Source organism: Pantherophis guttatus, chromosome 2 (assembly GCF_059756535.1).
Source record: "Pantherophis guttatus breed Tessera chromosome 2, ASM5975653v1, whole genome shotgun sequence".
Taxonomy (NCBI): Eukaryota; Metazoa; Chordata; class Lepidosauria; order Squamata; family Colubridae; genus Pantherophis; species Pantherophis guttatus.
The window spans coordinates 3467751-3495665 of NC_142064.1; the positions used below are offsets into that span (position 1 = coordinate 3467751).

At 44.7% G+C, this 27915-nt stretch overlaps 1 protein-coding gene across 4 annotated transcripts in view; it reads left to right on the forward strand.

Moving 5' to 3' along the window:
• The window catches only part of KIAA1328 (KIAA1328 ortholog), a 248065-nt gene that overhangs the window by 2987 nt on the left and 217163 nt on the right, over positions 1-27915 (forward strand). For all 4 annotated transcript variants that reach the window (XM_087885498.1, XM_087885494.1, XM_087885496.1 and 1 more), the window contains exons 2-5: positions 4832-4867; positions 7190-7329; positions 11760-11854; positions 14363-14478. In XM_087885498.1, the coding sequence (XP_087741624.1) occupies positions 4832-4867; positions 7190-7329; positions 11760-11854; positions 14363-14478 (387 nt within the window). The remainder of the gene's footprint in view (positions 1-4831; positions 4868-7189; positions 7330-11759; positions 11855-14362; positions 14479-27915) is intronic.

Sequence of the window (27915 nt, forward strand, 5' to 3'; positions counted from 1 at the left end):
TGCTGTCCATTTTAGGTCTTGTGATATGGTAGAACTTAGAAATTTGAAGGTCTCTATTGTTAATACTGTGTTGTCTAGTATTGTGAGAGATGGAAGTATGGGACGGTTTCTCCTAAAGTCCACCACCATTTCTATAGATGTCTTCCCTTCTCCCACAATCCCTGGCTTGAAAAGTTTCACAAGTCTGTATTTTCAATGGGGAATTCCTCCACCGTATTTCTCCTTTCAGCGTTTTGTCCACGCTGGCTAGAATTTGACCCAAAAAGGACTTTGGAGTTGGGCTTTTTTATGATCCTTGGTGATTTGGACAATGGGTGTGCAAATCTTTTGTGTTTTCATTGTTTCCTTTACCCGATTAAGCTTAGAATTGACTGATAAAATACCTGCAGCTGATTGAAAAGCTTTTATGAACAGGATAAATCAGGGGTTTTCTGCTTAAAAGATGTGTGTGGAATTCAACCTCCTTGGGCCGTGATGGTGAACCTATGGCATGCGTGCCACAGGTGGCACCCGGAGCCATATCTGGGCACGCGAGCATTGCCCTAGCTCAGCTCCAGCGTGCATGTGTGCATCACCCAACTGGTTTTCGGGCCTTCCGGACCCACCGGAAGTTGGGAAATGGGCTGATTCCGGCCTCTGGAGGGCCTCTTGCGGGGAGAGTTGGGGAAGGCCGTTTTCGTCCTCCCCAGGCTCCTAGAAAGCCTCTTGGAGCCTGGGGAGGGCAAAAAACGGGCCTACTGGGCCCACCATGCCATCGCTTGCCAAAAGTTGGGGGGGGGGTGTCGCTCGCGCATGCGGGGGGGGGCACATTGAATTATGGGTGTGGGATCGCACGAGCGCGACCCCCCCCACGCGACTCCCGCTTTTGGCACGCAACGGCAAAAAGGTTAGCCATCCCTGTCCTAGGGAATGGAATTCCACATATCTTTTAAGTTGCCATGTTTGAAAAACACTGAGGTGGATGGTTCCCTTATTTATTTTTTTTCTTGGTAAGTTTAGTTAGATTTCCACGGCTTATCTCTTACTACAGGTAAGCCTCAACTTGCGACCACAATTGTGCCCAGAATTTCTGCTGCTAAGCGAAACATTCGTTGAGTGAGTTTTGCCCCATTTTACGACTTCCCTTGCCGCAGTTTTTAAGCAGATCAGGGTGGTTGTTCAGTTAGTGACAAGGTTGTTAAGTGAATCTGGTTTTCCCCATTGGCTTTGCTTGTCAGAAGGGCGCAAAAGGGAATCACGTGACTCCAGGACGCTGCAACCGTCATAAATATGAGTCAGTTATCAAATGTCCAAATTTTAATCACGTGAACATGGGAATGCTGCAATGGTCCTAAGTATGAAAAATGGTCATAAGTCACTTTTTTTTGGTCCTGTTGTCGAACGGTTACTAAACAAATTATTGTAAATCAAGGCCTTCCTGAATCTGATTTTAAAAAAGGTTTTTTATTCACTATTGCTCAATCTTTTACTGCAATTTGCCTAAGACTGAAAGGGAATATTATGAAGAAATTATATGTAGAAAGTCTTCTTATGACGTGGATGTACCCAGTATGGATATTTTTGCACAAATTCCTGAAACTCGGTGTGGCTTTGAATTTCTGTCATTTTGAAGCAGGTGAATTTGGTAACATAAACCCCAAAGTGGGTTAAATATAGCTTAAAAAAAATAAAGACCTCAAGAAGACATAACTGAGAAAAATGCCCACCTGCTTCGGAGTGATTTGTGTGACCGTTACTCACTTTTTTTTTTCCTCTTGGCACAATAGTCCTCAGTTTACGACCACAGTTGTAATCAAAATTTCTGTTGCTAAGTGAAACTTTTGCTAAGTGAGTTGTTAAGCGAATCTGGCTTCCTCTTTGCATTTGCTTGTCAAGAAGGTTGCAAAAGAGGAATCACGTGACCCCAGCACACTGCGACTGTCATAAATGTGAATCAGTTGTCAAGCATCCGCATGTAAATCATGAGACCCTGGGGATGCTGGAATGGTCGTAAGTGTGTGAAATCTGGTCACAAGTCACATTTTTTCCAATGCTCTTTGCAACTTCAAACAGTTGCTTAACGAACTCTTGAAAATCATGGACTAAAGTCACCGCTAAAAGTCTAGAAAGTTGGTGGAAAACCCGCAATTGAAGACAGTGGCAAACCCCTTGTGTGTGTTGTGTTGTGTGTTGTGTGTGTGTCTGCCACAACAGCTGCTCAACTGAGACTAGAAGTTGGGGTTAAGTGGAAGAAAACGCTGTCTTGATCTACTTGCAGCCTTTTAGGGCGGGATGAAAAATGGACACGTGAAACACGGTTTGAAGTGTCCTCTTTCTTAAGTCACCTGTGTTGCCATGGTCACGCCATGCCCAGTGCGCAGCGTAATGTTTGCCCACACACACATTGTTTGGTGTTTACCCAGAAAGGAGAAGTGGACGAGAAATAGGGAACTTTTGGATTGAACAAGCTTTTGAAACGAAGTTTCTGGAACTTCAGTCTAAAACCTCCCCTTGCTTTTTCAGAAGATTCTGGCAGGACTCATTCTGTCAGGGTTCACGAATGGAGGCTGAGCCAGCTAGCCTTGCAAGGAAACCAGGTTTGTTCCTGGGAGTTCATATTGTTGGAGTTGAACGAGAGCGGTGAGATGGGACTGAACCTGTTTTCTCTGAAAATGCAGTTTTAAATAGTTGGAATAATTTATACCTTATGTTTGTCCAGCATTTATTTACATTCCACCTTTATTATTTTTAGAAATAACTCCAAGTCCCCAGCATACCTAACATTCCTTCTTTCTCCTGTTTACCCCACGACAACAATCCTGTGAGGTGGATTGGGCTGAGAGAGAAGCCCAAGATCACCCAGTTGTCTTTCATGGCTAAAGCAGGACTAGAGCTAACTGTGTCCTGGTAATTGGCCGGTTGTTTATTGTTTGATTTTCTGAGTTGATCGTTTCTTGATTGGGGCGTTGTTTACAGAGTAGAGTAGAGTAGAATAGAATAGAAGAGCCTTGGTGGCGCAGCAGACTAAAGCACTGTTAAGTAACACCAGCTGTCTGCAATTACTGCAAGTTCAAATCTCACCAGGCTCAAGGTTGACTCAGCCTTCCATCCTTCTGAGGTAGGTAAAATGAGGACCCGGATTGTGGGGGCAATAAGCTGACTTTATATAAAAAAAAGAACACCGCTTGGGGGTGGGGGCGAAAGCCCTACTAAATAGGTATATACAAAAGTATGAAGGCTATTGCTTAACGCATTGTAAGCTGCCCTGAGTCTCCGGAAAAGGGCAGCATATAAATCGAACCAACCAACCAATAAATAAAAGAATAGAATAGAATAGAAGAGGAGAGGAGAGGAGAGGGGAGGGGAGGGGAGGGGAGGGGAGGGGAGGGGAGGGGAGGGGAGGGGAGAGGAGAGGAGAGGAGAGGAGAGGAGAGAAGAGAAGAACAACTGAGTTGGAAGGGACCTTGGAGGTCTTCTAGTCCAACCCCTTGCTTAGGCAGGAAACCCTACACCACTTCAGACAAGTGGTTGTCCAATCGCTTTTTAAAAACTTCCAGTGTTGGAAGTTTGCAACTGGAGGCAGGTTGTTCCACTGGTTAATTGTTCTCACTGTCAGGAAATTTCTCCTTAGATCTAGGTTGCTTCTCTCCTTGATGAGTTTCCACCCATTGCTTCTTGTCCTGCCCTCAGGAGCTTTGGAGAATAGCTTGACTCCCTCTTCTTTGTGGCAACTCCTGAGATATTGGAAGGCTGCTATCATGTCTCCCCTAGTCCTTCTTTTCATTAAACTAGACATACCCAGTTCCTGCAACCGTTCTTCATATGTTTTAGCCTCCAGTCCCCTAATCCTCTTTGTTGCTCTTCTCTGCACTCTTTCTAGAGTCTCAACATCTTTTTTACATCGTGGAGACCAAAACTGAGTGCAGGATTCCAAGTGTGGCCTTACCAAGGCCTTATAAAGTGGTATTAACACTTCACATGATCTTGATCCTATCCATCTGTTTAGATTCGTATTAATATTAGTATTAATATTAATCTAAATTAATCTAGATTAATATTATATTAACAATCAAGAAATAAACAACGCCCTGATACTAGATTAATCTGTTTATCTGGGTGTTGATTGATGGCAAAGAGGTGTTTGTACTATTTTGCTTTCCGTTTTTAAAACTTTTGGATTGCCTTTTTTGAATGTTACACAGGCGTCGTTTATCTCTATGTGCCTGTTGATGGCTGATTTGTCTGAGTGCCACACTTCCCTTGGTAAGAACACTCTCAGTGACACTGGGAGAGTTCTTTCTCCCTTCTAGCACTGATGATGTTATCTAGTTGGGTAATGAAACGTCTGCAAGAAAACAGCCAAGCTCAGAGAGCACCAAGGATCCCTCATTTCAACCCTGAGCTGCAAATATTCTTTTCCATAGATCTTGTGTGTTCCTCTGAAATAGAGAACCTAGCGTGAGAAATTGGCCTCTTTGTGGTCCCCCCCCCCGATCTCCTTCCTCAATAATCATATCCCAGACGTAGAAATGATTGACACCTCACGATTCATAGTTTCAGAAACCTCAAATCTTTGGAAAGCCTCACAAAAGTTCCTTTTATAATCAGAGCTCCGAAAGGGGAAACAAAATGCCCCATCTTGTTGCCTCAGCCTGTAAAAACAGAGGACAGTTTAATTCAGGTTTGGCTATTTTTAAGAGTCAACAGAAATGCCTGCTTCGGTCTGCTTATGATTGGCTGATCTTTGGGTGGAAGAAAGCTTTCCCTGACCTGCATTTTAAATCTTCCGATTCTAAAACTGTGGAATAGAACCAGTACATTTCTTGCTTGCTTTCCTTGAACGATATCACAGTTTCAGATGAAGACCGGCAACCTGTGTACGTCCCAGGTATGTTGCGTGAATGGCTACAGCAGAAGTTTGGATAGTGATTGGCTGGGCATCTGGTCCAACTCTTAATTTGTGTGCATACTGCAAGCACTCGTTGAATGTAGATAGTCCTCGATTTACGACCATGAGGGGGCATACCATTAGAATTTATTTTATTTTATTTTTATTTTATATCCAATTTATATACCGCCCTTCTCCCTGAGGACTCAGGGCGGTGTACAGCCGAATAAAAACATAAATTACAAACATTAAAATAGTATTAAAAGAATATATATAAATTTGGCCCCGTAATTTAAGAACAATAACAAACCCATTTAAAACATTTAAAAAAATTAAGAAAAAAAAAGTTAAGCCAGCCCGGCTTGCTGAAAAAAGAAGGTTTTAAGGGCACGGCGGAAGGCACCGAGGTCTTGGATTCTCCTTATCTCTGGGGGCAGTTGGTTCCAGAGGGTGGGTGGAATAGAATGGAATAGAATGGAGTAGAATGGATTATAAATATAAATATAAATATAAATAGAATATGGAATGGAACAGAATAGAAAATTGAATGGAATAGGACAACAGAACTGTCAAGTTTAAATGTACACTCATCAGCGTACATTAAAATGAAGTTTCGTTGCATTCAGATCTGAAAGGATAACCATTATACATATACCCACATACACACACACATATATATGACACAGAGAAACCTCACGGTCTAGTTCGAATGTATACTTATACAAGGCGAAAAGAAAGAATCTTGCGGGTTCCCTATGGATGGCATAGGGAACAAAGCTGTTACAGAATCTGATAGCCTGCTAGAAATACTATAGAAACCCCCTCCCAGAGGGGAGCAACAGAAGCAGACGATGAAGAGGGCGTGTGGGGTCTCTAACAATGCTTGGAGCTCTAAGCACATAGCGCTTATAAGCAGTATCCTGAATGACGGAAAGCGAGCTTCCTATAATCATCTCCATTGTCCTCACCACTCTCTGTAGGGACTTTCTGTCTGAGGCACTGCAGCCACCAAAGCAAACGGGGATGCAGTTTGTTAAAATGCTCTCAATCGTGCCTCTGTCAAAAGTGGCCAGGACAGAAGGAGAAATTATGGCAGGTGGTGACGGTCTTTAAGCAGGAGTGTGATGTGTTAAGCGGAGCATGGAATGGGGGTGGGGGAGGAGGCCTTTGGGGCGTCTAATGTAAACCCAGGCCTTCCTGACCTGAAACCCTCAGAGGATCTTCAACCATCCTGTGCTATGTTTCTGACCGCTTGGAGTCCATGAAGACCCCTCCTTTCCTGCCCTTCCTCCCCCCCTCCCCCCCCATCTCCTCTCCTCACATATTCCTCCTATCCTGTCCTTCCCAGTCCATCCCCTGATATGTGGCTTGGTGGAAAGATTCTACACGATCTCCAGTTTTAAAAGCAGCGGAAGCAAAGATAGTAACTAAACCTAGCATTAGCACATCACGTTATGACGTTGATTAAACAACTCCAAGGTGAGTCATTAAAAATGTGTGAGCTTGGTCCATAAATTAATCAAACTTACCTTTATGAAGAAAAGTATTGAAAAGCGCCAGGTGCGGTAACAATCAAAAGCCAATAAATGCAGAAGTTAATTTTACAATGTTGCCTTTATGACAATCTTGAAGATAGGTGAAAAGCCTAAATGTGTGATAAATTGTTTGTGTATGAGAGAGAGAGAGAGAGAAGAGAAGAGGAGGAGGAGAAGAGGGGAGACGGGAGAGGGAAGGGGAGGAAGAATAGAATAAAATAGAATGCAGAATGGAATAGAATGCAAAATGGAGAATAGAATAGAATAGAAAATATGGAATTGAATGGAAGAATTAGAATAGAATAGAATAGAATAGAATAGAATAGAATAGAATAGAATAGAATAGAAAATATGGAATGGAATAGAAAAAGAAGGAAAGAATAAGGAAAAAAGGAATAGAATAGAATAAGAAAGAATAGAATAGAATAGAATAGAATAGAATAGAATAGAATAGAATAGAAAATATGGAATGGAATAGAAAAAGAAGGAAAGAATAAGGAAAAAGGAATAGAATAGAATAAGAATGAATAGAACAGAACAGGAGGAAGAGGAGGAGGGGAGGAGAAGGGAGGGGAGGAAGAACAGAATAGAATGCAGAATGGAATTGAATGGAATAGAATAGGAGGAGAAGAGGGGAGGAGAGATGAGAGAAGGGGAGGGGAGATTTGTAGTGTACATTTTAATGTTTTTGCAGTTCCTTCTTTTCACTGGAAAACCTGAGAGAAAGAGAGAAAGGCTTTGTAAGAACCAGTGGAGAATTTCCGGGTCTTGTTCGTTCCATCCGCAGGGGTTTCTGACGAGAGGAATTTGAGACCCAGGCAACTGCGGAAAGGGCAGAAGACGGAAGCAAAGGCCAAAGTAGCAGCGGCTTCGAATCCCGCCCCCATGGAGGTCCTGAAAAGGATTGGAGAAGAAGCCGGGCAGCAGGTGGGTTTGGCTTTTCCTCTTAGAGCAAGCAGCAGCAGGACACTGGGGGTCTCGTTCGCACATCTGGCATGCTTCTGCAGCTGAACACTCAAAAGTTAGTGGGCGTTGGGTGGCATATTTGAGGGACCACCTGTCCCCAGGTCATGTCTACCTGTCCCGTGAGGTCTGCAAGGGCAGGCACGCTCCATCTCCTGTCTGTAACAGACTGCCATTTTTTTGGGGTGGGGGAGGGCAGGAAGAGGTGCCCGCCCTTTGGAAGATCATTTCCCCAGAGATTAGATTGATCTTGATCAAGATTAGGAATTTGGGGTGATGTGATAGCAGTTTTCCAATATCTGGGGGGCTGCCACAAAGAAGAAGAGAGGGTCAACTTATTTTCCAAAGCACCAGAAGGCAGAACAAGAAGCAATGGGTGGAAACTAATCAAGGAGAGAAGCAACCTAGAACTAAGGAGAAATTTCCTGACAGTTAGAACAATTAATCAGTGGAACAACTTGCCTCCAGAAGTTGTAAATGCTCCAACACTGGAGGTTTTTAAGAAGAGACTGGACGATCACTTGTCTGAAATAGTATAGGGTTAATAGTGATGGCTAACCTTTTTGGTGTGGCGTGCCAAGAGCCAGGGGAGCGCAGGGGGTCACACGCGCGTGCCCACACCCATATTTCAATGCGCCCTGCGCATGCACACACAACCCCCGCTTTTGGCACGCGATGGCACGGTGGGCCCTGTAGGCCTGTTTTTCGCCCTCCTCAGGCTCCAGAGGCTTTCTTGGAGCCTGGGGAGGGCGAGAACGGCCTTCCCCACCCCCTGGAAGCCCTCCGGAGACTGGAAACGGCCCGTTTGCCGACTTCCGGTGGGCCCGGAAGGTCTGAAAATCACACATGTGCGCCAGAGCTGGACTAGGGCAACGGTTTCATGCCCAAGACCTCCAAAGTCCATTCCATCTCTGTTATTCTGTTAGAGGCCTTTTTGCAAGGCCTTTGGCTGTGGTTTTTTTCCACCGGGCATGGCATCCAGTAATATGACAGAGCCCTTGCAGTGGGCACGTTGATTTTTGTTAATGGTTTGGTCTTTTTATTCTTTCTTTTTTTTTAACTTCTATTGATTCTTTGTGTGCTGTTTTTTATTATTATCTTTTAGGAGGTTTTTAACTTTAGCCATGCTGCATCATGAATTTGTGATGAATGGCTCTGTAAGTTGAAATAATAAAACTCTCTCTCTCTGCGTGTAAATAATAGTAGGAATCCCACAGGTGCTTTTTCAAGAGGCGACTGGACTTTCCGGTTTTTCTTTGAAGATGTTTGGCGTCTCATCCAAGAAGCTTCTTCAGCTCCGAAAACCTCTTCAAAGTATAACCGGAAAGTCCAGCTGCCTCCTGAAAAAGCACTTTTCTGTTGGTATTTATTTCTTATTTATTTATTTATTTATTTATTTATTTATTTATTTATTTATTTATTTATTTATTTATTTATTTATTTATTTATTTATTTATTTATTTATTTATTTATTTATTTATTTATTTAAGTTTGTATACCGCCCTACTCCCGAAGGACACAGGGCGGTGAACAGCCATAGAATAAAACATATGAGTACAAAAGTTAAAATAAAATAGAACGAATTAAATAATTTGGCTGAAAATTTAAAACCCCAATAATTTAAGACCAAATTTAAAATTTCCATTTAAAAAGGGGAGAAACTTAGGTCAGGCCAGCTTGATGAAATAGGAAAGTCTTGAGCGCGCGACGGAAGGTGTGCAGATCCGGGATCCTCCGTATCTCCGGGGGGAGCTCGTTCCAGAGAGTAGGTGCCCCCACAGAGAAGGCTTTCCCCCTGGGGGCCGCCAGTCGACATTGTTTGGCCGACGGCACCTGGAGGAGCCCCTCTCTATGGGAGCGTACTGGTCGGTGGGAGGCTATTGGTGGTAGCAGGCGGTCCCGCAAATAACCAGGTCCTGAGCCATGGAGCGCTTTAAAGGTGGTAACCAAAACCTTGAAGCGCACCCGGAAGACCACCGGGAGCCAGTGCAGCTCGCGCAGGAGAGGTGTTACATGGGAACTCCACGTCGCTCCCATCACCACCTGCGCGGCCACACTCTGCGCCAGTTGGAGCCTCCAGGTGCTCCTCAAGGGGAGCCCCATGTAGAGAGCGTTACAATAGTCCAGACGAGAGGTGACGAGGGCATGAGTGACTGTGCGTAGGGAGTCCCGATCTAGAAAGGGACGCAACTGGCGGATCAGGCGAACCTGATGAAAAATCCTCCCGGTCACGGCCGTCAAGTGCTCTTCTGTATATTTATACAGCTGCCCATCTCACAGTTATGACTCCGGCTGGTGCTTGAGGCTTCCGAAAGCCTCAAAAAACAAAAGCAACCATAACAACAACAAGAATAGCAGCAACACAATATTACCCGTCCCAGTTCTCTAGGACAACCTGAGACCATTCACACAAGCTTAAACCACACCCAGAAAAATCACATCAACAGGCTCAGCCAACCTCTAGACCTCATGCTCCAGGGAATATCCAAGCTTCAGGGATTTACAAAATGCCCAGAGGCTTGTTGGGGCCAAGTTAATCTCGGCAGCTGTGGTGCTTATCTTATCTTGCAGACCATGTTTTGCTGCACTCAGGTGTGCCGGGCATTGTGTTAGAAACCCAACACTTCCTGAGTTCTAAATACAGCAGGGGTGAAATGCTACCGGTTCGGGGTGAACCGGCCCGAACTGGTAGTAAAATATGCTACTGGTTCGCCAAACCGGTAATAAAAAATGTAAATTTTCTGGACAATGAAGTGCCCTCTGGTGGTGCAAGAGTGCAAATACACCTCTTAGTAAAAAATAAAATAAAATACTATACCCGTACTATCATTGGTACTCTGGCTTTTTGATGCTCTATCAGTTTGGTGGCCCATGAAGCCTAGAGATTCACTCTGGTAGCCAATTGGACGTTGCAGGAGGGAGATATCGCATGTTTTGGAATTTGCAGCTAGAATTACGGGATGAAACTGGTTTTACCGTGCAATCAAATGCTGTTTCGGAGTCATTTGGGGATTTAAAGATAACAGAACATTACAGAATAACAGAGTTGGATGAGACCTTGGAGGTCTTCTAGTCCAGCCCCCTGCTCAAGCAGGAAACCCTATACCTGTGATGGTGAACCTGTGGCACGCATAGCCATATCAGTGAGCACGCGAGCTCAGCTCTGGTGCGCATGTGCGCGCCGGCCAGCTGATTTTTGGGCCTTCTGGGCTCACCAGAAGTAGGGAAACAGGCTGTTTCCTGCCTCCGAAGACCTTGGGGTGGTGGTGGGGAAGGCCCGTTTTTCTGTCTCCCCGGCCTCCAGAGCCTTTCTAGGAGTCTGGGGAGGGCGAAAACGGCCTTCTCCCTCCTCCCCTCCCCCCCCCGGAGGTGGGACCGGAAGTTGGCAAATGGGCCATTTTCAGCCTCCGGAGGGCCTAGAAAGGCTCGGGAGGCTCGGGAGAGCAAAAAATGGGCCTACCGTGCCATCGTGTGCCGGGCGGGGGGGGGGGGTCGTGTGTACATGCGCGGGAGCAGGTGCATAGAATTATGGGTGAGGGCATGCGCGCACGCGACCATCACCACCACCCCGCTCCTGGCACGCGATGGCAAAAAATGGGCCTACCGTGCCATCGTGTGCCGGGCGGGGGGGGGGTCGTGTGTACATGCGCGGGAGCAGGTGCATAGAATTATGGGTGAGGGCATGCGCGCACGCGACCATCACCACCACCCCGCTCCTGGCACGCGATGGCAAAAAGGTTAGCCATCACTACCCTATACCATTTCAGGTAAATGGCTGTCTATAATCTCTTAAAAACTTCCAGTGATGGAGCAGCCACAACTTCTGAAGGCAAACGCCCTTCCACTGATTAATTGTTCTCACTGTCAGGAAATGTCTCCTTAATTCTACTAGGTTTTGAATCATTCATTTTTATTTTTACATTTCCAAAACGTACTTCTACCCTTTTTTCGGTTGTGATGTGCATTTGAAAAAAATGCCTTGTAATACTTCACATCTCACGAAGTTTTACGTAGCAAATTGTTCCTTCTGCCAAAAAAATTGTATCAGCTACAGATGATAAATTCCCAAAGATTAAAAATAGGATTGCACCCCCCCCCTATCCAAACCCCCATTTCTGAGATCCTTGCAATATCGCAATCCTTCTCTTTTTCCTCCTTCCAGCCCTGGGTGAAGCTCGTTTGTGGAAACATAAGCCAACAGTGACTCTTCTAATACTACATTTGGGGAATTATCCCCGTAATTGTTTGTAAACGTGTCCTTTGCTCAATCAAGTATGGCTGAATTTTCAGCCGAATCTGTAGCCCTTTGTGCTTAAAATAATGTATTGTAAATTCAGGGAGGTTTCTTTCCACGTTAATGAAGTTCTTTTTGCAAATGTGGATTTTTTTTTTAGGGGCCGGACAAAGGAGAAACGAAGAGTGCTTCTTTAAAGGATTTATGCCCCGAAGACAAGAGGCGCATCGCAAACTTAATTAAGGAGCTTGCAAGGTGATTATAAACGGAGTCTGATAATGTGGAAGGCTGAGAATTTCCTTCCCTGTTGTGGTTTTGTGAATTGGAGGGATTTCTCTTTATTCAAAGTGTTCTAGCACATTCTCTCTGAGAGATCAGAGAGAGCTGTCTAAAGGTCTCCCCTGCTGCAAATGTATTTATTTGGTTATTTATTTTATTTCTATCACACATTTATTTATAAACAACTCAAGGTGGCGAACGTACTTAATACTCCTTCCCCCTCGTATTTTCCTCACAACAACAACAACTCCGAGAGATAAGTTGTGCTGTGAGAGAATGACTGGCACAAAGGCAGCCAGCCAGCTTTCACGCCTAAAACGGGACTAGAACTCACTGTCTCCCGGTGATTGGCCCAAAGTCACCCAGCCGGCTTTCATGCTTAAAGTAGGACTAGAATTCACCATCTCCTGGTGATTGGCTGAGAATCACCAGCTGGCTTTCCTGCCTAAGGCCAGGACTAGAACTCACGGTCAGTCCTAGGCTGCGTCTACAGAGGGATAGCACCTGGAAGTTGTAGTCCCAGCAGTCATCATGCACCTTGCTATCAATACAGAAGGTGCCGGTTTAATCAGTTTAGATCAGGGTTTTTTGTTTTTTTTTTGGCTTTAATTTACAGTATATGCCGCCCTTCTCCGGAGACTCAGGGCGGCTTACAATGCGTTAAGCAATAGCCTTCATCCTTTTGTATATTTATACAAAGTCAGCTTATTGCCCCCACAAACTGGGTCCTCAATGTACCTACCTTAGAAAGGATGGAAGGCTGAGTCAACCTTGAGCCTGGTGAGATTTGAATTTGCAGTAATTGCAGACAGCAGTGGCCATATGTGAACAGGTGGTTCTAAAGAAGCAGTTTAATAATCCTGGTTCTTTAGAACCACCTGTTCACATATGGCCACTGGTTTAGTCCGCATAAGTTTGTCTTTGGTCTCCTATGATGGGGCGGATGCTTTTGGGCTGGGCTGGGTGAGGCTACTTAACTTGTGAATGTGGCCTGATCCTTGGGAGTGGCTCTGTGGGGCTGAGGCTTCTACCTCCATACCATTGGCTTAGACCAGGGGTCAGCAACCTGCGGCTCTGGAGCCGTGTGTGGCTCTTTCATCCCTCTGCTGCGGCTCCCTGTCACTCAAAATATGCGTCACAACCGCCAATGTGCGACACCCATTGGCACACAATTTATTGAGCTTTTCAACCCCCAGTACACCAGCCATGGATAAATCCAAGAAAAGAAAAGTTTCAGAAGAAAACAGAAGATTTAATTCGACTACATATGCTAGTTTTGTGGCCGCTCAGGAAATAGGCACGGGAAGGGTTTTGTGGCTCCCGGTGTTTCCTTTTCTGTGGGAAATAGGTCCGAATGGCTCTTTGAGTGTTTAAGGTTGGAGACCCCTGGCCTAGTCCCGTCTTGGTATGAAAGCCAACTGGGTAACTTTGGACCAATTAGCAGGAGACATTGAGTTCTAGTCCTGCCTTAGGCACAAAAGCCGATTGGCTGACTTTGGGCCAATCACCAGGAGCCAGGGAGTTCTAGCCTTAGGCACGAAAGAAGACCATGAGTTCTAGTCCTGCCTTAGGCATGAAAGCCGACTGACTTTGGGCCAATCACCAGGAGCTGTGAGTTCTAGTCCCACCTTAGCCAGGAACGTCGACTGACTTTGGGCCAATCACCTGGAGCCAGGGAGTTCTAGCCTTAGGCACGAAAGGAGACCATGAGTTCTAGTTCTGCCTTAGGCATGAAAACCAATTTACTTTGGGCCAATCACCAGGAGCTGTGAGTTCTAGTCCCGCCTTAGCCAGGAACGTCGACTGACTTTGGGCCAATCACCTGGAGCTGTGAGTTCTAGTCCTCCCTTAGGCATGAAAAGAGACCGTGAGTTCTAATCCTGCTTTAGGCATGAAAGCCAACTGTCTTTGGGCCAATCACCAGGAGACTGTAAGTTCTAGTCCCGCCTTAGCCATGAAAGCCGGCTGGGTGACTTTGGGCCAATTTACCAGGAGACGGTGAGTTCGGCTTCTGCTTTAATCGTGAAACCCGGCTGGGTGAGCCAATCACCAGGAGACGGTGAGGTCTACTCCTACCTAAGGACGAAAACCATCCAGAAATATCTGCAAGGAAACCACCAAGTTCAAGAGAGCATCAAGGACTCCATTGTTCAATCCTGAGCTGCAGTTACTATCTTCTATCCATCTGTTAATTTATTAAGCCAATTTACAGGGCCACCCAACTCACACACAGGCTCCTTAGGGCGGCTTACAACAGTAAGAACCCACAATATAAAAAACACCACACAAACAAACACACACAATCCATGGCAGCAGCAAGCAGCACGGCCCCCTTGCGTAGAAGCAGCAGGAATCATGAGTGGTGGTGGTGGTGGGGGGAAGGCGAGGCAGTGGGGCTTCAGGCTAGTCCTTATCAAAATCCATCTTCTGTTGGCGCCTGGTATTGGTCTGACGGTCTGTGTGTGCGCGTTGTGTTCTTTTCAGAGTGAGCGAGGAAAAAGAAGTGACGGAGGAGCGCCTGAAAGCCGAGCAGGAGGCGTTTGAGAAGAAGATCAGACAGCTGGAGGACCAGAATGTCCTCATCATCAAAGAGAGGGAAGATATCCTTTGGTTTTTAAATTATTTGGCTTAAAACGGGCAGCGGGTGAGAGTTGGGGAGTTGATTGCACGGAATGAAAAGCCAACCAGGGAGAAATAAATTGCCCTAATTTATAGCTGGGCACCTATCGCCCCCGTGCTGCCATGCAGAAGCAATCCGAGGGGGTCTACCAGCCGGGGCTGCTGGCTCCTTCGAGTTGGAAACGGCCACCCGGCTGTTCCCGGGATGTTGCTTTTACTGCGCCAAGAGAGGTTTGTTGACACAAGGAAGAACAGAGCAAAAATCGGCACATTAGCAAATACGGCCTGCTTCCTCCCGTCTCTCTTGCTTAATTGCCCTCCTTTGGATTCACCTTAGGGAACATGCCCTCCCCCCCCCCCCCACGGCTCTTCTGCAGCCGTTCCCGACTCTCCCACGGAAGTTGAGGAGGGCTGGGATCTGGTGAGATATGGCAGATCATGATCAAGGGTTTTAACGGGACCTGAAGTCCTCCTTCCCTTCCTTTCCCTTCCCTTCCCTTCCTTTCCCTCTGTTCCTTTCCTTTCCTTTCCCTTTCCCTTTCCCTTTCCCTTTCCCTTTCCCTTTCCCTTTCCCTTTCCCTTTCCCTTTCCCTTTCTTCCTTTCCTTTCCTTTCCTTTCCTTTCCTTTCCTTTCCTTTCCTTTCCTTTCCTTTCCCCTTCCCCTTCCCCTTCCCCTTCCCCTTCCCCTTCCCCTTCCCCTTCCCCTTCCCCTTCCCCTTTCCTTTCCTTTCCTTTCCTTTCCTTTCCTTTCCTTTCCTTTCCTTTCCTCTCCTCTCCTCTCCTCTCCTCTCTTCTGCTTTCCCCTCCCCTCCCCTCCTCTCCGTTCTTCATCCTTTCCTTTCCCCTTCCCCTTCCCCTTCCCCTTCCCCTTCCCCTTTCCTTTCCTTTCCTTTCCTTTCCTTTCCTTTCCTTTCCTTTCCTTTCCTTTCCTTGAGCCATGCTGTGAAGCGATATATAAGTCTATTGCTATTTCTTCTTTATCTTCCTTCTTTCCTTCCTCCCTCCCTCCCTCCCTCCCTTCCTCCCTCCCTTTCCCTTCCCTTCCCTTCCCTTCCCCCTTCCCTTCCCTTCCCTTCCCTTCCCTTCCCTTCCCTTTCCTCCCTTGAGACATGCTGTGAAGCGGTATATATGTCTAGTGCTATTGCTATTCCTTCTTTATCTTCTTTCCTTCCTTCCTTCCTTCCTTCCTTCCTTCCTTCCTTCCTTCCTTCCTTCCTTTCCTTTTTCTCCCTCCCTCCCCCACTCCCTCCCTTTATCTCCCTTCCTCGTTGCTTTCTTTCCCTCCCTCTCTCCCTCCCTCCCTCTTTTTATCTCCCTCTTTCCTTTTTTCCCTCCGTCCCTCCCTTCCTTTCCTTTTTTCCCCTCCCGGGTTTCATCCCAAAGCTCAAATGCAACATTTCTGAAGTCCACATCTCTTTTGAACTGTTGAGTTGACCTGACTGTCCGTCCAGTGGACGTTCAGAAGAGGCTGGGTGCAGGAGTTGGCAGTTGATAGCTTTCATCCTGGCTGCAGCTGATCTCGTTTCTTGTTACCCAACCAAATAGGTTTAAAAAAAAAAAAAAAAGCTAAGCCTTCGTCCATCTGAAGTGTGTATTGAATTTGTATAACAGGTAGTCCTCGCTTTATGACTACGATTGAGCCCAAAATTTCCATTGCTAGCAAGGCAGTTGTTAAATGAGTTTTTCCCTATTTTACAACCTCTCTCGCCACATTTGTGAAGTCAAACCCTGCAGTTGTTAAGCTAGTAACACAGTCGTTAAGCAAATCCGACTTCCCCCTTGACTTTACTTGTCAGAAAGTTGCAAAAGGGGATCACATGACCCAGGGACACCTCGACCGTCATAAATATGAGTCAGTGGCCAAGCATCTGAATTTTGATCACACGACCCTGGAGATGCTGCAACAATCCTAAGTGTGAGAAATGCTCATCAGTTGCTTTTTCCAGTGCACTTGTCACTTCCAAAAGTCGCTAAACAAATGGTTGTATGTCGCCGATGACCTGTACGAAAACCACACAATTTCGTCATAGTTTCTCACATCCTGGGTGTCAAGTTTCCGAAAGTTAATTAATTCATGAGCCATCATCCATACTTCAAAGGAAATGTGATTTATTAGGAGCAACATTCCGGCAATACTGGGATGCAGTCAGGACTGATCCCACGTAGATTTACGTTCCCCTGTGACCCTGTCTCTCCCCTCCCCACTGGCCATGTCATAAATCACATTCTCCAATTAACCACTTTGGCTGGCTGTGAAACCTAACACCCTCCTTCTGATTGCGGTCAGGAAGAATGTATGGAATTCACTTCAGTTCTCCCTCCCTCCTGCTCATGGCAACTTGAAAGCTTCGCAAGTTGACACTGGGCAGTAACCGGTGCTGTGTGAAAGCGTCCCAATTCCAGTCCGCCTCCATTTGCCGGTGCTTAAGATGGCAACTGCAGTCGATTCAGTCCCTCTTTCAGAGTGTCGAACTTTTCCCGTTTGTGACATTCAGCGTCCCTGCAGTGAGGCTGCCTTCGCAGCTTCGGATGTTCGTTTCCTGCATGGCAACATCAGCACTAGGATGTCCTGAAGGCTGTAATCTAGCCCACGTTATAAATATGGACAGGTGATCCAAATTAGCAGCTGACTCGTATTTATGACGGTTGTAGCGTTCCGGGGTGTGTGTGACATGATCACCCTTTTGCAACTTTCTGATGAGCCAAGCCATTGAGGAAGCCGGGTTTACTGAACAACCGTGTTGCTAACTTAACAGCTGTGCTGATTGTTGTGGCCCGTCAGCGGCCTGTGTGGATTGTAGCTGATTCTGACAGCGAGGAGGCTGGTGTGGTGCTGCGCCAGCAGCCTGGGCAGCTGGCACTTGAGTCAGACAATGAGGAGGCTGGAGAAGATGTGGTGCCAGAGTTGGAAGGAGATTCCGCCAGGGCCTTCAGAACCTCCAGAAGCTCCCATAAGTGAAGAGGACGAAGAGGAGGAGCCTCTTCTCGATGCACGGGCGCGCAGAGCTGCCAAAAGGCAGGAGTGGCTCCTCAGGAGGAGGTCTTCTCAAGAGTAAGGCTTGGGGCTAATTGGCCACTCCCTTAGCCTATTTAAGGAGGAATGCCGACTGAAGCAATTTATAGGGAACAACTTTAGTTCACTCTGTTTCGCGTCTGGATTCTCTGCAAATTGCTTCTGGGCTTTCTGCCAATCTTAGTAAGATTGTGATTACTTTATCTTTGGTTTCTTGTAGGCTGTTAAGAAAGTTTATTAACAGCCTTTGTTTTGAAAAAGACTGAGTTATTTTAGTAAATTAAGTTTTGTACAAACTTTGTGTGTGCTGTGTTCTTTCGGATTCGTAGTTGGGGCAGAACGCTGATTCCCTTATCAGTGTTGGCTGGAAAGTCCGTCAAATGGGGCATAACTCGCCCAACAACTGTCTTGTTCAGCAAATAGAAATGTTGGGCTCAATTGTGGTCGTACACCGAGGACTATCTGTCTTGAGGCAACATAGCAGGACTTGCAGAGCGGGGTAAGGGGGAGAAGCTGGTGTTTAAGACTTGGTAAATGCCGTGCGAGGGCTTGCTTGAAGCCTTCTGCCAAAAGAGGAAGGGGTCTGCCTCCCTCCCCAATTTTAAAAACGAAACCACGGTGTTGGAAGAAATATCCATCTGGTTCAGTTCCAAGCTGGGGGAGAGAGACTGGAAACGTGGAGGCTGATTGGAAAGATGGTTTAATGATAAAGCAGAACCACCAAGCATCTGGTGCAGCTGAACACATGGGGCTGAGAATGAGGGGCTTTTATACCTTCTCTTGGGCTAAACACTTGAGCTTCCTGTTCCTGTGCAAGAACATGTATTCTATTGGCTGTTGTCAGACTCCCATGGGGCCATATGGGGTCGTGTTTGTCTGAGATAAGTTTGGTTGAAGTTTGGTCTCTGATGCAATGTCCTTAGGAGATTTCGCAATGCAGTGAGCCCTGCTGCTAGATAACCCTATTATGTGTTTGGAGGGTCTTGTCTTAATCCCATCACCCTGGAGCTGAAGGTCTTTTGTCTTGTAGATAGGTTGGCCCAGTCCTTCTCAATGGGCACCAAATATCTGCTGGGGACAGGGAGCTGGGGCTCTGAGTTTCTGTTTCCCTTAAGATTTCTCTTTCTCTTTTAGGGAAAATATAATAGGCTGCCTTTTTAATAAATGTATCTCAAAATACTTTCATTCTTCTAGGAGGGGGGTTACTTCCCTCAATGAGAATGCGGCACACGCTTTCCTACCAAGCCTGAGTTTGCTTTATTCGCGGTGTGTTAAATCACAGCCCTTCTTAAGTGGTTGGGTTCGTTACTAAGCCATAAATCGTGATTTTACCCCCTTGCGATGGCTGCGCCTTGCGTGACTTACTGAGCCAAACCCGAAACATGCTGTGTTATTTCTTAGCGGAGTGTGTTAATCTAGGGCCGTAAGTGGGTTGTGGGTCTCGGGATTAGGAAGTGAATAAATGCACATTTGAGCGCGGATGGAAGGCTCGGTGATAAACTGGTTGAGCTTAACTCTTAATGCTAACGGGAATATTTGAATGGCCAGAATTTCATTGAGCATTTGCAAATGAGGGTCAGCTGTTACATGTTTTTAAATGAAACATATGAAGAACATCTATGGAGTTTTTCTCAACCATCCAGGTCCTGGTTGTCCCAAAGGTGCTTTTTTAAGAGGGAACTGGACTTTCTCCATTTTTTCTTTGAAGACGTTTTGCTTCTCATTCCAGAAGCTTCTTCAGCTCTGACTGGATGGTGGGAATGGAAGGATTTATACTCCTTGCAGACAGCTGGTCATTTGCATCCTTTTAGAGGGTCGTTGAGGCCACTTGGAGGTTTCTCTGTAGTCCTCAGGCTCACCTGAACAACACAGTCCTTTCAGCAGTTCCAAGAAGAACCCATTTGCACTACAGAGATGACCCCCGTGGGCACAGATGAACCTCCAAGTGGCCTCAATGACTCTCAGAGGGAATACTAATGACCAGAGGATTGCAAGGAATATAAATCTCACAATCTAACAATTAACCACAGCCTAATCAAGGAACTACCAAGACCATTCCCCAACAACACTGACCGGCCAAGCCACTAACATACGAACAAAGAGGAAAACCCCGCTCCCTTCTAGCACTGATGATGTTACCTAGCTGGGTCGGGAGACGTCTGCCGGAAACCCAGCCGAGCGCACCGAGGACCCCACAAATACACAATCTGCTGCCGGCACACACAACACAATTTGAACAATGGCGCAGTTGTTGGGATCAACCAAATAGATCCAGTTTAGGAAGTTTTAATTGAATCATTCCTGTAAAAAAAAAAAGAAAATGGAAATTCCAGCCCGCTGGGTTGCTCTTTCGAAACAAAAACCAGATCTCTCCCCACAATCCTCAAGATCACAACTTCCCCGGGGCCGAAGCTGCTGCAGCCGATGGAAATATAATGTTTCCCACTTCCAAAGGACCTGCTTTGAAAACCTTTCACACATGCAATATTTAAAACCCGCACCAGCGCCTCGGAGCAGGCATTTAGACTGCCAAAGCGGTTGATGTTTATACAGGTCAGGAGGGCAGTAAATTACGCGCAAAGAAAAAAAGGAAACCAGGTTTATTGTGGCCAGCTGTGCTTTTGAACAGGCTATCCTGCAAAGCTTTTCTTTTTTTTTTTAAAGGATGCATTATAGGCCAGCTCCGGGAGTTTTTTTCCAGCTTATTTGCCTCCGCCGGCATTCGCTTGTATAAAGATGTCGTTTCTTTAAAAAGTCCAATTGTCCAGAGGACACGTTCGCCTGAAATTTTATTCTCAGCAAGGGATATCTAGCCAGCGGATTCTTTTACTCTCTTGATGGCGTCGTTTCTTCTACATATAAAGTATAGATTAGATTAGATTAGATTAGATTAAATAGATAGATACATAATAGATGATAAATATAGATGATAGATGGATAGATGGGTAGATAGATGATCAATATAGATGATAGATAATACAGATATATTTAGATATAAAATCTACACTTTATATGTACAAGCAATGAAAGTATACGATGCCGTCAAGAGTAAAATAATTGAAATAGAAACAGGCTGGTCACCTAGCAAGAGGAACTGAGGGCACGTAGACCAAGGCAGTCATAGAATGGATCCCACTTGATCAAAAGCATCCACGAAAAAGATCTCAATGACCCTCTAAAAGAATGCAAAGGACCAGCTGTCTGCAAGGAGTATAAATCCTTCCATTCCTCACCATTCGGTCAGAGCTGAAGAAGCTTCTTGGATGAGAAGCGAAACGTCTTCAAAGAAAAAAAAAAATCAGAAAGTCCAGTTGCCTCTTGAAAAAAAACACCTTTGGGAGAACCGTGACCTGAATGACAGAGAATCTCCATAGACATATGACGAACGGTTGCAGGAACTGGATATGTCTAGTTTAATGAAAAGAAGGACGAGGGGAGACATGATAGAAGTCTTCCAATATGTCAGGGGCTGCCCCAAAGAAGAGGAAGTCAAGCTATTCTCCAAAGCACCTGGGTGGACAAGAAGCAATGGGTGGAACCTCATCAAGGAGAGAAGCAACTTAGAACTAAGGACAAAATTCCTGACAGAGAGAAAAATTAATCCGTGGAAGGGCTTGCTTTCAAAAGTTATGGGTGTTAGTAGATCGGATTCTTGCGCGTAGGTTGCATGGAATAAATTTGCAGCACTTTTGAACGCCATCCTGGCTCCTGGTTTGCTCTGCCGGGCAGTTAAACTTTATTTATATTTAATTTAAAACCTTTCTTTGCAATCATTTGGAACAGGTCATTTTGTCTCCCGGGGCAGAGCGTTCTAAGTTTTTGAGTTTTATCTCTGGGTCAAGAGGTGGGATGTACATTCCAGGGGATCCATCCTCTTTCCGCATGTTTTTAACCTCGACAACTTCCATTAATGGTAATAAATTTGTTCCAAGCTCTTGAGTCAGAAATATCTCCCATCTGCGGCTAAATTTTCACCTTGCTGGGGACAGATTGTTGGAGCATTTCATGCTGCTTTCCAGAGGAGTTTGGCCCAAATGGCAGCAGGTTAATAATACCTGCAATTTTACGCTACATAAAGAGGGACAGAAAGTAGATACACAAAGAACAAGGACTTAATTTAAAACAATAGAAATTTAACTACACATTTTCTTACTCTTCTTGCATGAACGCTTCAAGACCCTTTTCTTTCCTCCGATTGCTTAATGTCAAAAATGTTCGGAATCTCTTCCGTAGCCAAAGAACGGTATCAGTGACTTTTTTAAAATGGAATAAAAATGCTCAGCCTTTTCTGGACATACAGGAGTGGCCAAAATTGTGGAAACCTTTTGGGAAAAGTGTATTTTCTAAAGCTAATAACACCACTTTTTTGGGGGGAGTAGTACCATAAAATTATATATCAGTAGAAAGATAATTTATTCAAGAATGTAATGCAATAACTTTTATGAAGGATTTGCTATTAGAATAGCAGTTACAGTATAAAGAAGAAAAGTGAAACACGTAGAAAAAACGAGATATACAAAAATCATCACCATGTCAGTTAATACTTCGTTGGATAACCTTTCGCACGAATGACGGCCTTACAACGTCTTTCCATGGAGTGAACCAAGTCTTTGAGTTCTGCAGCTGTTCTAATGTGAAACCAAGATTGAAGGATGGTTTCTATTAACTGGGTTTTATTGCTGGGTCGGTTTTGACTAACAAGGTTCTTAAATTGGCTCCATAGATTTTCAATTGGGTGAAGGTCTGGGCTATTCCAGCAGTGTAATAGGATTATCTTGAAACTATAGTAGATAGATACCGTGTTTTCCCGAAAATAAGACCCTGTCTTATATTTTTTTGAACCCTGAAATAAGAGCTTGGCCTTATTGCCATGCACTCAGAAATCCTTGGTTTTTGGAGCCTTGGTAGTACAGTGGTTTAATGCACCCTGTTATTAACACAGCTGCCTGCAATTTCTGCAGGTTCGAATCTTACCAGGCTCAAGGTTGACTCAGCCTTCCATCCTTTCTAAGGTAGGTTAAATGAGGACCCGGTTTGTGGGGGCAATAAGCTGACTTTGTATAAATATACAAAAGGATAAAGGCTATTGCTTAACGCATTGTAAGCCGCCCTGAGTCTCCGGAGAAGGGCCGCATATAAATCAAATTTAAAAAAAAAATCCGATTGGGCTTATTATCAGGGGATGTCTTATTTTGGGGGAAACATGGTAGATAGATGTTTATTTTATTTATTTATTTATTTATTTTATTTCGAATTTATATACCGCACCTTCTCTCGAGGGACTCAGGGCGGTGTACAGCCAGATAAAAACATACATGTTAGATAGATGTTAGATAGATGATAGATAGATAGATAGATAGATAGATAGATAGATAGATAGATAGATAGATAGACAGACAGACACAATAGATAGATGATAGATTGATAGATAATAGATAATAGAGAGAGAGAGGCAATAGATAGATAATAGATAGATGATGGATAGATATCAAGAGAATATTTATAGTTTAGGGTTGAACTGTGGGATCCTTGATGCTCTCTGAGTTTTTCTTACAGACATTTCATGACCCAATTAGGTAACTTCATCATTGCAAGAAGGAGTGGAGTTTGCAGGGAGGAAGGGGGGGGGAGGAAGAGGACTGTGGGGTCCTTGGTGCTCTCTGAGCTTGGTAGTTTTCTTATAGATGTTTTATTTTCCAACTAGATAACATCAGTTTTACATCTGTTTACATACAAGTGTTGGTGGGAGTATTCTTGATGGTTCTTAGATTAGGCTATTTTTTTTTTTTTTTTTTTGATTGTTTGTCTGAGTTGATAGTTCCTAGATTCGGGTATTGTTTCCGCTTGAAGGCTAGGCTAAGACAGGCCCATCCCCGGGATAGCCTAAAACCCTTGCCCTGCTAGATAGATTTTAAAAAAAAAATCCATTTGTTTTTAAACAGGCATTTAATACCCAGCCATTTTCCTGGGGTGACCTTTAGCAAGACGTTTCCCGAGTTTCGGATTTTTATGCTGTTTTATGTGTAGGGATTGATCGTTGTGCTTTGTGCTTATTTTATGACTTTGTACCCTACCCCGAGTCTCGAGAGAGGGCGGCATTAAAAAAATGGAACAGGTTCATAAATTAAAGGAACAATTCTAGATGGCAAACCACCGTTAATACTGGGCTGCCCCCACGTCTGATTTCTCCTTTTGCAACCTCAGAATCTTGGAAGAACAAAATGGGATATTGCCAGAGGGAGATAATGGGATTCTTTTATTTAGTTAGGGTGGTGCTGTTTTTCCCCAACATCTTTTGTATCATAAGAAATAACACGTTTCTCTGGTAATAAAAGTCTCGGAAATTTAAACTTTTCAGCCTCAGAGAGATCTTGAAATAACCTGTGGATGAGTAGGAGTGTGGGTGTCTTTTATCGAAGGGTGCCTCTCAATTTTGGTACTGCTTGCTGCAGGATGCACAATTTTTTTTTTTTATCATTATTATTTTGAGAGCCAATTTGGTGGTGTGGTTAAGGTGCTGGCGTACAAACTAGGAGACTGTGAGATCTAGTCCCATCTCAATCTCGAGACGAGAACCAGTTTGGGGTAGTAGTGGTTTCAGGCACCAAGCTGGAAACCAGGAGATAGTGAATTCTAGTCCCACCTTAAGCACAAAAGCCGGCTGGGTGACTTTGGACCAATCACCAGGAGACAGTGAGTTCTAGTCCTGCTTTAGGCATGAAAGCCCTGTAGGTGATTTTAGGCCAATCACCAGGAGACAGTGAGTTCTAGTCCTGCATTAGGAACAAAAGCCGGCTGGGTGACTTTGGACCAATCACCAGGAGGCAGTGAGTTCTAGTCCTGCATTAGGCATGAAAGCCCTGTAGGTGATTTTAGGCCAATCACCAGGAGACCGTGAGTTCTAGTCCTGCATTAGGCATGAAAGCCCTGTAGGTGATTTTAGGCCAATCACCAGGAGACAGTGAGTTCTAGTCCTGCATTAGGCATGAAAGCCATGTGGGTGATTTTAGGCCAATCACCAGGAGACAGTGAGTTCTAGTCCTGCATTAGGCATGAAAGCCATGTGGGTGATTTTAGGCCAATCACCAGGAGACAGTGAGTTCTAGTCCTGCATTAGGCATGAAAGCCCTGTAGGTGATTTTAGGCCAATCACCAGGAGACAGTGAGTTCTAGTCCTGCATTAGGCATGAAAGCCATGTGGGTGATTTTAGGCCAATCACCAGGAGACAGTGAGTTCTAGTCCTGCATTAGGCATGAAAGCCATGTGGGTGATTTTAGGCCAATCACCAGGAGACAGTGAGTTCTAGTCCTGCATTAGGCATGAAAGCCCTGTAGGTGATTTTAGGCCAATCACCAGGAGACAGTGAGTTCTAGTCCTGCATTAGGCATGAAAGCCATGTGGGTGATTTTAGGCCAATCACCAGGAGACAGTGAGTTCTAGTCCTGCATTAGGCATGAAAGCCCTGTAGGTGATTTTAGGCCAATCACCAGGAGACAGTGAGTTCTAGTCCTGCATTAGGCATGAAAGCCATGTGGGTGATTTTAGGCCAATCACCAGGAGACAGTGAGTTCTAGTCCTGCATTAGGCATGAAAGCCATGTGGGTGATTTTAGGCCAATCACCAGGAGACAGTGAGTTCTAGTCCTGCATTAGGCATGAAAGCCCTGTAGGTGATTTTAGGCCAATCACCAGGAGACAGTGAGTTCTAGTCCTGCATTAGGCATGAAAGCCATGTGGGTGATTTTAGGCCAATCACCAGGAGACAGTGAGTTCTAGTCCTGCATTAGGCATGAAAGCCATGTGGGTGATTTTAGGCCAATCACCAGGAGACAGTGAGTTCTAGTCCTGCATTAGGCATGAAAGCCATGTGGGTGATTTTAGGCCAATCACCAGGAGACAGTGAGTTCTAGTCCCGCTTTAAGAACAAAAGCCAGTGAGTGACTTTGGAGCAGTCTCTCTCTCAGCCCAAGCCAACCCACCTCACAGGATTGTTGTTGTAGGGAAAATAGGAGGAGGGAGAAGCATTAGTCATGTTCTTTGCCCTGAGTTACTTACAAAGGCAGGAAGAAAATCTAATTAAACAAAAATAATAAATGCTGTTTTTTTTCCAGAGAGGAAGGCAAGTGAAACAATTTCTAAAAGAGGCAGATTCTGGATGTTGGGGCCGCTAGTGTCTATCATGAGAAGTTGGGGATACTCCTGGCTAAGTTGTTCAATGCAGGCCACGATAGCATAATAAATCAAACGTGCAATTTACGAAAAAGTCCGTGAATATTTAACTGCTCACCCACTACCTCATGGCGACATCAGTTAAGTAATCTCTGCGTTTAAGGAACTTGTTAACCGTGGAAGACGCGGTCGCCGGCTGTTGGGTTAATCAGGCACGCCTTGAAAATGTGATGAACTCCTAAACTAAACATCAAGGAAAATCCGGCATTAAAGTAATGCCAAGTATTTAAAATAGATCAAAGTTCAGAGATGCGTTTGAAGAGAGTTCTTTTTCTTTTTGCCTCCTTCGGGGGAATCCGTGGCTTGAGACCTTCCCTTGAACATCGGAGCGCTTTGGAGAACAAAAGCAGAATTGAACTGTTGGATGGAGGCTTTGGATAGGAGGATTAGCGGGGGCACATTTATAGGATGGCTCCTGGCCCCGAATGTTGGCTGTGCCGGATTAAACCTCAAAGGACTCTCTGCAGAGGCCCCTAGTGTCTGTATTTGTCTTTTTTTATTATTTATTTATTTTTTTTGAATACACATCAATCTCAATACATGAACAGTGAGGCATCTGGGTATCATTCATTTGAATGCAAGTAGTAGTGATAGTATTAATATTATCATTAATATTTGTTATTTATTTGTGTAATTGTAATAATATTCTTATACATATTTGTATCAAAATATAAGCCTTCATTATTTAATTGTTCAACATTTTAGTTCTCCATTCTAATAACAATAACAGTATCATTAGAACGTACATACATACATCATCTTTCAACCTCTAATCTTTATATCTAGCTATTACTTTTAATATATTATATATGTCTGTATTTATCTTGAAGAGCCTGCCCTACAACGCGGTGTAGCCCCCATCCTGCTGTCTTGGTTACTCTGCCCCCTATTAGCTCTGTAGACCAGGCTGTGACAGGATAAGAGAATAACAAGAGTTGGAAGGGACCTTGGAGGTCTTCTAGTCCAGCCCCCTGCTCAAGCAGGAACCCCGATGCCGTTCCAGACAAATGACTGTCCAATCTCTTTTTAAAAACCTCCAGTGATGAAGCGCCCACAACTTCTGAAGGCAACTTCCGTTCCACTAGTTAATTGTCCTCACTGTTAGGACGCTTCTCTCCTTGGTTAGTTTCTCTCCTGGATTAGTTTCCATCCCTTGTATCCTCTGTAAAATAGTTTGTCCCTTTATGGAATCTTTATGGAACTTCGACCATCCCAGACAAGTGACTGTCCAGTCTCTTCTTGAAAGCCTCCAGTGTTGGAGCATTCACAACTTCTGGTGGCAAGCTGTTCCACTGGTTAATTGTTCTAACTGTCAGGAAATTTCTCCTTCGTTCTAGGTTGCTTCTCTCCTTGATGAGTTTCCATCCATCGCTTCTTGTCCTGCCCTCAGGTGCTTTGGAGGATAGCTTGACTCCCTCTTCTTTGGGGCAGTCCCTGAGATATTGGAAGACTGCTATCATGTCTCCCCTAGTCCTTCTTTTCATCAAACTAGACATTCCCAGTTCCAGCAACTGTTTTTTATATGTTTTATCCTCCAGTCCCCTAATCCTCTTGGTTGCTCTTCTCTGAACTCTTTCTAGAGTCTCCACATCTTTTTTACATCGTGGCGACCAAAACTGGATGCAGGATTCCAAGGGTGGCCTTACCTAGGCCTTATAAAGTGGTATGAAAACTTCACGTGATCCTGATTTTATCCCTCTGTTGAGAGAGACAGAGAGAGAGACCCCCACCACTAGGCTCTCTGTGGCATGCCGAGGGCTGTGTACTAAATATAAGCAGGCCAGGATCTGATTTAGGTTGCTGTTTACTGTTCAGTTGTTGGTCTAGTATTAGTTTGGATGGATGGATGGATAGATGGATGAGATAGATGATACATAAATGATAGTACACTTTTGGTATTCTTGGTGGTTCCTTGATTTGGGTATTACATATAGCTTGATTGTTGGTCTAGCATTAAGATACCTAGATAGATAGATAGATAGATAGATAGATAGATAGATAGATAGATAGATAGATAGATAGATAGATAATGGGTGGAGGGATGGACAGACAGACAGACAGATATCAGTAAAAGAGAATATCTGTAACTCAGGGTTGAACTGTGGATTCCTTGGTGCTCTCTGAGCTTTGTGGTTTTCTTACAGGCATTTCATGATCCAACTAGGTAACATAATCA